At 43.4% G+C, this 9704-nt stretch overlaps 1 protein-coding gene across 4 annotated transcripts in view; it reads left to right on the top strand.

The window, feature by feature from the left end:
• The window catches only part of Npr3 (natriuretic peptide receptor 3), a 59546-nt gene extending 53020 nt beyond the window's left edge, over positions 1 to 6526 (top strand). For 3 of the 4 annotated variants that reach the window (XM_050139093.1, XM_050139090.1, XM_050139092.1), the window contains exons 6-8: positions 298 to 433; positions 1996 to 2083; positions 3050 to 6526. In XM_050139093.1, coding sequence (XP_049995050.1) covers positions 298 to 433; positions 1996 to 2083; positions 3050 to 3161 — 336 coding nt within the window. In that variant the 3' untranslated portion in view covers positions 3162 to 6526. The remainder of the gene's footprint in view (positions 1 to 297; positions 434 to 1995; positions 2084 to 3049) is intronic. The other variant, XM_050139091.1, reaches the window with a different exon arrangement.
• Positions 6527 to 9704: the final 3178 nt, after the last annotated feature.

Below are 9704 nucleotides of genomic sequence, written 5' to 3'. Positions count from 1 at the left end.
ATATATAGAGAGAGAGAGAGAGAGAGTAGGTGGAGTCAGAGAGATGCCATGTAGCTGCCAAAGAAGACAGACACCTGGAACTCTACCTGGTAAGCCACAGCACTGTGGCCATACACAATGGGTTAATTTAAGATTTAGGAGCTAGCTAGAAATATGCTTGCACCATTGGCCAGAGTGCTGTAATTAATGTAATTTTCCAGGTCTGAGCAGCCAGAAAACAAACGAGCAGCCTCTGCTTGCAGGGAACAGGTAACTTTGGCTTTTCCCTTTTCATGTCTGACTTTTGCCTCTCTGTAGGTTATTGGTGATTACTTTGGAAAAGAAGGCCGGTTCAAAATGCGATCCAATGTCAAGTACCCCTGGGGCCCTTTGAAACTGAGAATAGATGAAACCAGAATTGTGGAGCATACCAATAGCTCGCCTTGCAAATCATGTAAGTTCAGAGACTTAATTCACTTTTCCTCCTCTTCTCCAGTCACATGGGGGCCAGCACATGTTGCTCTCAAGGACTCGTGTTCAGAAAGCTCCCATGTCTTTTTCTGATGTCTTCAAACCCGTGGGAACAACTCGAAAAAGCCATCCCTCCTCCCTTACCAGAAGTGTCCATCTTTCTTCCCTTTATTCTTTTCTTCCAGATGATAGTATATTCTATCTGCATTTATATCTCTTTCTACAATCTCTTAGTTATTAGAGGTTTCTACTTTGAGGAAAAATAATATTATTAACTGTCTCTTATTTATCTACTGTAACAAATCTCATTATTGATTTTAAAGTGTACAGTTGACCTCCAGATCTTCAAGATGGGACAGATAATGTTCTTAAATACCTGGCAACTTACAAAGTGGCAAATAAGCATCGAACATATTATTTATAGCCCATTTCTGGATGGAGAAAGAGAAGCAGGTGTATCTTCCTCAGAGACAGGAACATTTTTTGAAGTGATTGTCTCTGAGGGGCTTCTGATGAGGAAGAACAAGTGGTATCAATCTTGCAGGCCAGTTGGTAATTTTAGGTGACTATATGAATGATCATTGTGACTCAGGACCATCTTTTAATGTTGAGGAATTTATGTCTATACACTAGTTATGAGAAAGAATTAATGGAGAAGTGTATTGACCACGTAGCCTCCACACGTGGATCCAAAGTCTTACTTTGCTTCTTGCCTGTTTGGGCCAGGAGAGTTCCTTCAACTCACCAAGCCTCCATTTCCCCACATGTAAAGTAAAATATACCCAGCTTTGGTCTGAGGAGCCCATGAGGCCATGACCTGCAGGCTTGCTCTAAACTGTGCAAGGACGGGAGAGGCTGATTTTTCTAGAACTGAGTTCCCAAATGGTTTGCTTTTTCACAAAGCTATGTAGGCCATTTGGAGATGGGACTCTGGCTTTGGTGAGAGAACATCTAAAAACAGAATACTGACCCAGTACAATTCCCCAGACCTTCTAGCACTTAGGAGTGTCACCATCCTCCGTGAGAAACAGAAGAGCTGGGTCAGTGCCTTTGTCCATCCACGCTGCTTTCCTTGACTTTCAGCTCAAGCAGAGTGTGGATGTGTCTGAAATCTCCAGCTTCCAGCCTCATCAAATCCTGCTCGAATCTGTGCTTCTTTCTCTGTCTGTGATTCTTTCTAACCTTCCTTTCCTCCCTCTTCTTCTTCCCTTGTCCTCTTCCTTTCCTGTTATAGATCTTGCTGTGTAGTTCAGGCTGCCTCAAACATGTGATCCTCCTGCCTCATCTTCCCAAATGCTGGGATGACCGCCATTTGTCCCGGTCTCAACTTAAAATTTGTTTTGCTGCTGTTCTCTTCACTGTCACGTGACAGTGTCTTTGTCTAGTGCTTTCTGAAAAGCATCTATATACACACACACACACACATATATATGCATATACTTCACAGAGGAAAGAAATTTGTTTCAACTGGGAGATGAACACAAACCAAAGTATTTCTACTTATTTCCCCAAGTGAGCTCTGACCAGTGATGTCTCCTTTTCAAGCAGGTGGCCTAGAAGAATCAGCAGTGACAGGAATTGTGGTGGGGGCCCTACTTGGCGCTGGTTTGCTAATGGCCTTCTACTTCTTCAGGTAGGGACCATTCAAGATGCTAAAATTCACTCTGCGTGTTTGGCCTTTGTCTCCTGTCTTTGCCTAATACTCCCTGTGATTTGCCCACACCCTTCTCTGAGAGAAGGATGATGGTTAAAATATCAAAGCCATTCTTTGGTCATCTTGGGTTATGGATTTCTACTGTACTCTGGCCACCACGGGCCAGAGAGTTGCTGGGATCTCTGGACCACGGATCCATTCATGAGAATCCCTTCTACCTACCAAATGTAAACACGAAGAGGAAATCTGGACAAAGAATGACCCTATCCTCACACTTCCTTCAATTCAGAAATAAGTGCCCATGTTCACCTTGAAGGGCTGGAGGGAGCGCCCAGTGATCTCTCATTCAGGCTGCTGAATGTGTTCTGTGTTTGGAGAAGTCACGTGCTTAGCTGTTGCTGTGGCTCAACCTCCAGGCTCATAAGCTGGTGCTACGTATATGCGCTCAAGGTTTTGGTCGTTTGTTGCAGTGGTGGTCCATTCTTTAGTAATCTTCAAAGGCTGAATTCAGGGCTTATTTCTAAGGTTTCTTCATTTTCACATGGAGATGTAAGTCTGGGTGTGTGTAGCTCTCTGTGGGAACAATTGTGTCCCTGTCCCTTTGGTCACAGTACACTTAATCTGATCTTTATCTGGGGGCATATCCTGGGAGTTAAGCAGAGCTTCTGGGGCAGAAGAGATAAGACTGAACCCACATGGTCCCAGGGAAGAAGGGGAAGGCTTGTTCTACAGTACGTTGGAAAGCTTGCCAATTTTCCTCCTTGAATAAGGACACGATGCCTTGGGGCACACTACTTTAATCTCTGACCAGGGTTTCATATTGTGTCACTTCTAATTTATCAGACCTAACCCAGATGTCCCTGGAAGGCATTCTTTGTAAGAGGAACCGTAGTATCTTGCTGTCAAGTGAGGCTTTATTGTTGCATTTATTTTGCTTTTGCATAGGAAGAAGTACAGAATAACCATTGAGAGGCGAAATCAGCAAGAAGAGAGGAACATCGGGAAACATCGAGAGTTACGCGAAGACTCCATTAGATCTCACTTTTCGGTGGCTTAGAAGATCCCCCACTTTCATCTGCTTGAGAGATAGATGGAAGGAAAGACATCAGGGGAGCAGAAAGGACGCTCGTGGAGAAGTCTTTGTTTTAGGCCGTAGTCATTCACTCTCCATTTCCTTTAGAAGCTCAGGAATGATTATTATTAATCACTATCTGCCTCCCTGCCTTTCATCTCATGGCAAACAAATCTGAGGATATAACGCCATTCTATTAGGTGTTCTGACTGCTGGAAGGGCATAGGATTAGATTTATGTTTTGAAAAATCTGGCGTTTCCGTATCTTGATGGCTTTGGGAGCCTTTCACACAGGATATAAAGATGTGGTTTTCCCGAAATTAAATGTTTTGTAGCTAGAATAAAACACTTTTTACAAGTAGAATATTCCTGGAAAGAATTTAACACCCAATAAGAGGACAATAGAATGAAAAAAGTCTCAAGCCTCGGAATGCAGGGCTGCTCCCTGGAGCCAGTGGACAGGTTAGTGGTAGACAAGGGCTGCGATCGGTGTCCACGGTCAGGTCTGACCTTGTGTCTCCAGAATGATCCTCCCTGTCTCTTTCAGTGTCTCAGAAAAACTACTCTGGAAATTGTAAATATTAGTGAGTTAGGAGGATTTATATAAGAAAAGCGAGTCTAAATGTTTCTTTTATGATGTAAAAAAAAGCCCTACTTCCTGCTAACATTTTATTTTTAAGTATTTTAATCTTATATTTTGGTATTAGAAATGTGTCTATTTTTTCATTTTGAAGATTAAATTTCACTTGTACTCTAAAAGCACGGAGAAAGTGTGTGACAAACCCATGGTGGCAAAGGGATGGCCTCTTTCCCGCGGCTGTGGTCAAACACTAACTGCTAATGGCCGCTTTGACTGCAGACGTCTAGGAATACGTTCAGATTGCAAACTCTAAAGGGACACATTGATTTTTAAGCCGTTTTTCATTGTGAATGGTTTTAAATTCTGGAGGGCCGCACCCCTTCTAAATTGTGGCCAACTGATTGCCCTTCAACATCCAGAGAGGGAAGGCAGTGAAGTCTAGCGGAGGGTACCCAGATATGCCAATCCTTCCCTCCAGAAGAAACCGAGGGCGAGAATTTGACAGAGAAACACAGAAATGATAAATTAAAAGGAGTGCAGTTTATTGAAACGTGGTTGGAAGAGGGAGTGTTGATATCCGCTCTGTTCCCTGAGCCCAGAGAGTTTTGCAGCCACCACAAATTACCCACAGCGCTGTAGGACAGACAAGTGCATTCTGGGAAGGACAGAACCAGCTTTTGCTGGGTATCCGATTCACACTCAGTCCTGTGTGCTAACTGAGGTTTAAATGTGGGTTCCCACTTTACCGTTTGAAGAGAGAGCAAGGGTACCATGTGGTAATCATGCCTCTCTTGGTAACACTTTGAGTTCCTCAAGCACCGTTTAGGCGGGGCGAACTAGCATAATTCCGTGGAGGCCACATTCGCTCAGGTCTGCTGAAGAGGAAAGCTGAGTGGGGGCAACGTCCTAGAAGCTGCTCGTGCTTGCTTCCCCGGGAAGGACGGTGTCACAGCTGGTTGTGTCCCACGTCAGAGTGAACGGGCCTTTTCGGTGTGAGGCTCACTTCTTTCTTAGGGCTCAGGAAACGGGATACAAACCACGTGACGAAAGAGTCAGCCGTGAACAACGGGAGCAGCTCCGTTGCGGTTCTGCATTTAGGCGGCTAGAGGAAAAGTGCCCACTTCAAAAAGAGTGGAAATAGTAGGCAAGAAAGGTAGATTTCAAAATTCTAATGCAGGACGAGAGTTTGTGAGGTAGAACGCAGGAAAGCGGTGGCCGATGGTTGGGAACTCACATTACGGAAACTGAGTGCACAGACTGCAACCGCTTCCCTCTCTTACTTTCTCAATAATCTTTTCCGTATATTTCAGAGATATTCATTTTCTAAGGTTTATTTTTTGAACCTGCGTGTTAGTTACGGGAGAGGGGGTGTTGGGGGAAAGTCCTCTACATGGCTGTATTCTTTTTGGTGTAAATATTTCTGACCGTTCTTGACATTTATATAGTGATGCATTAGTGGCAGTGTGGTTACAGAAAATACCTTTTCTTTCTACTTCAGCTAGAGAAATTGTTCCAAGTTTAATGGCATTTCCCCAGGTAGGATGTTAAAGATGAGGAGGGAGTTAGCCTTTGAAAAATGAGTGACTTTTGTCTTCTCTGGAAGATGGTGTCATTTCTTATCATGATAAAGCAATTCTAGTATGGTTAAGGTCATTTACATGTCTGCTATGTAGTTTTCCTTCCTTAATCATCTTCTCATGGCTAGGCAAGGTGTTCTTAATCCCAGCACTTGGGAGGCAGAGTAGGTAGATCTTTATGGTTTCGGGCCAGCATGGTCTACATAGTGAGTTTCAGGTCAGCTGTGGTTACACAGTGAGACCCTGTGCCAGAAAAAAATAAATCTTCATATGAGTTGCCCAAATAACATTCAGTTTTGAAAACACCACTGAGCTGGTGAACCTCTGCTGAGTGTATAGATGTCGGTTCTGTGGTGGCCCTGTGGTAAGAACTCCCTGTATTGTATTGTGGGACTTAAATTTCTAACTGCTAAGCCACAGCTTTGACATTCGGTCATTTTTAATCTGCCAGGAGCCAACTATTACATAGTAAGTTCAATGGGACTTTAGTTCTTAAGCCATTCTATACATTTTTACTCCTAAATCTAATGATTAAGATTTCAAAGAGGATATCTTATTAGTATTTTTCTCATCTAGTCAAATGTGAGTTCATAACAAGCCAAAATAAGCATATAGTTATGGTATTGGAAATAAACACAATTTTCTTTTAGTTGATATTATTGTCTTAGAGTTGGGAAAGAAGACGGAGTCGATTCTGTGTGGAGTCATGCCCCTTCCTCCCAAACAGAGGTTTCACAGGGAATCCCTTCAATGTTATATTGTTTTTACGAACCACCAGCACGGCTTTTCCTGAACCACAGATATAGTTATTTCCACAGACCTTAAAATAGTTCTTTACCCCCTCAGAACTAACTCGTGGAGGAAAGGGAGAATCCTAAGGAAGGAGAGCAGGTGACCTTGTTTCCTCTCTCCCTTGAGAGAAAAGCTCTGGAATGCCAAGTCACTTCCCGCTCTGCTTACCAGCTTCCTGTGCTGTTCCCGTGGGCACATGCACCCTTTCTGTCCCTAGCTTACCTCTTTTCTTCTGATTGGGACTGGCTGTGGGGATGGAAGGCAGGCGGTGGGAGTGAAAGGGAAGGCCTTGTATACCTGAGACAGACAGTGAGTGGGCTCAGAAGCCAATTCTAGTGACACCATTGCTTTCTTGAAGCTGAGTTGCTTGTGCAGTTCTTTTACACACACACACACACACACACACACAAATAAAAGAGAAAGAATAGTGTTTATAAATTGGAATATACTAGTGCCTATGTTTCTTGAGACAAAGGACTCAGATCCCTACTGGATGCAGCTAGGAAGGCAAATGGCGATAGGAATTTGGCCCCTCTACCTACACATCACGGGTTTTGTTTAGTTACGCCCTGTGGTTCAGGACTTCAGAAGGAAGCTGGTAATGAGCTGAGTTTCTCATTCAGTGGAATAAAAGAAAATGGTCTAGAAACCCAGGATACTTAGGGGCAGCATAGAAATAGGGAGAATGAGTTGGTGGCACCAGAGGGACCTGTCTCTCATCCACTTGGTCTGTAGAACTGAAGAATAATGAACAGTTTAGACCTTCTGCAGTAGCCAGTCTCAACAAGAAATGATGGGCATGCCCAGTGAAAAGAACCAGGAGCTTATTTCTCCCAAGGCGACTGTGGGAAGAACTTCCCTGCTGATACTGTCTCTACTACCTTTCTTCCCTGAGCCCCACCTACTGTCAGTCATGGCTCCACAGGTGTGTGGGCATCTTTCCCCTGCAGGTCAAAATTGGTGAGGGAGCCTCCACACCTACTCAGAGAAAGAGACAAAATAGCCCTGGCTGTGAGGAGGTAGCCGGCTTCTAATCAGAAGTCTTACAGTAACTTGGCCGTGCGTGCCCTTGGACAGCTCAGCCTATGATTCTCCTGCACACTAACGAGCCTGGCTTTGGTTCTCAGCATACAGATTTTTCATATGCATCCTGCAGGCCTATGGGATGAAAGTCACTCAAAAGGTGCTGGGTTGGAGGTTGTTCAAATCTCTCATTAACCACGAATGTTAATTCATGTGAAACCTAGAGCATTCAGAACCAGCTGATGTTGGTGTTTATGTTTTAAGCCACTCTAAACACAATGAAAAGGATTTCACTGAGAGCTGTATCTCAGAGGTTAAAAATGCATATGTTACAAAAATTCTTGGTTTATCAGGTGTGAGATGGCTCTTAGTGGGGAAATTTGAACACGTGGACCTCAGAGTTAATAAAAACATGTGACGTTTATTCATAGTTAAAGACATAAATTTATATGCACAGGAACAAAGGGGTATATTTACCAAGCATGAATCATAACAGCCTACCAAATTCATTTTTTATTTTCTAGAACAAAGCTGTCATAGTATATAGCAAATATCAGGTAGAGAAAGTTATTTTTTCAAAGAAAGAAGAAAATGTAGATTTTGACATGAAGTATCTTATTCAGGATTTGGTGCCTGTGTCTGAAAATGTTCAGTGTGGTGTGCATAAGTCAGCAATGAAGTGCCCGCAACAGGCTGGAGGTGCTGTGTTTCTGAGAATAAGAGCTTTGTTCCCTGTGCATAGCTGAAACTAGGGGGTCACGAGCTAGGCATTGCAGAAGATTAATCCCGGAGCCCTTGTCTTTTGTGCCATGTCATTCACGGCTAATTTAAATACAGGACCACCAAACAGTACAAACCTACCATGAGTCTGGTAGATAGCTGCACTAGTCACATACAGCTTACTATCTAATGTAAGTAGAACTATCTGCATATAATGTGATTTAATTTATTGTTGTTTTGTGTAGAAAATGAGAATTAATGACTGTGGACATAGCCCTGTTTTGTATAATATATTTTATTTCTGGTGCAAAACTGGTCATTTAAACAATCTACTTCATTTGGGGTTTGGATATAAATGCGTATGTGTTCTTGTAAATGTTTCTACTGAGCAAGAATACCGCATATTCCAAATATAATAATATGTTCTCATTAAAAATATACTCTACAGAAACAGTTGCCTGTCTATAATTTGACTAACATATATTGCACATATATATATATAAGTTTTCTGAGAATTTTCTGTTTTCTTGAATAAGCTAAAAGACCAATTAATGGGTATGATGGATTATAATGTTTGAACGACATTCATGAAAGGACTCAAGAATTTCTGCCCCACAAAAGGAAACTCACAGAGATAGCATGGCATCAGAGTGCCAAACCCTGAATACATAGACTCCGCAGGTACAGGAAGAAGTGGCACAGAGAATAACCACGCTTTTTGAACCTGTTCATCGTGAGATATCATATATTCCAACTGATGTCACGGGTTCATGTTATATGCCCATCACCCACAGAGACCTTCAATTCTGTTGTCCAAAGGGCTCTTAGGTCCAGTGTACCAGGCAGAGTGACCACCCTTTGGTGTCTCTAGCTTCATCTGGGCTGAAAAAGAGCTATCTCAGCCTCTGGGAAGTCACCATAGTGATTGGCATGACTGGAGCAGTGTCCCTTTGGTTCTGATACCATGGCCAGTGAGGTCCCCGAATGGTGCCACAGACGCTACTCACACTGGCAGTGCATTTGAGGTGATGCTGTAGCAGGATGTTGGTTGAGTGAGGTAGTGTGGAAAGATGTGGTAGGAATGAAGGGCAAGTCTGGAGAAGTTCTCTAGGAAACATCCTAGAGAATAATCCTGTTACTTTGGGGCCCTGGATTCTTGGACTCTTTTCCTGTATCCCTACCACTCACTCCTCTCTAAACATCATACGCAGACAGCAACTCAGGATAGACCAAATATGCCTTCTTGGGACCATGGAGTTATGTCTTATTAAGGAGCCCCAAGGGGAGCTAAACACCACTGTTTTAGGACTGTGACCCAACCCTAAACCACGAGCATCTAGTGTTGACTTAAGTAGCAACTATTAATGTGACAAGTACCAAGGGTGGCACACCTTTAAGAAGGAGCGTCTTTCCGAATCATCTCTTAGCATTCAGAATAGAGCCAAGGAAAAGAATCGCCTTTTCAGGCCTACTGTAACTCTCCCTGTCACCAGAGGTGGAAACTCCTAAGCATCAGAGAAGAGGAAGACCAGAAGTGGGTGTGAGCAAAGACCTGTGTGCAACGCGCTCTGTGCTAGAGCTGTTGTTGGCTTCTGGGTCACTCGTGTCCTTCCTGCTTCACAGCCTGGCTCAGACCTCTGAGCTGTGTGATCTTGTGGGAAAAATGAGAACAATGCTGACACCAGGTAGGTGACTTTGGACTTAGACACCTGCCTGGCATCCTGTAAGACATTCAGCAAAATTATTATGTCTGTCTGTTTCCATGACATTAGGCGAAGCAGCAGTAATCTGGAAGGCTTTCAAGGCCAGGAGGGTCCTTTCTGGTAAAAGTCACAG

This window comes from Alexandromys fortis, unplaced genomic scaffold, assembly GCF_014885135.2.
Source record: "Alexandromys fortis isolate MF-2015 unplaced genomic scaffold, M_Fortis_MF-2015_v1.1 scaffold_37, whole genome shotgun sequence".
Classification (NCBI taxonomy): Eukaryota; Metazoa; Chordata; class Mammalia; order Rodentia; family Cricetidae; genus Alexandromys; species Alexandromys fortis.
Note: the sequence above shows the minus strand (reverse complement) of the source record. Positions and strands in the feature narration are given on the sequence as shown.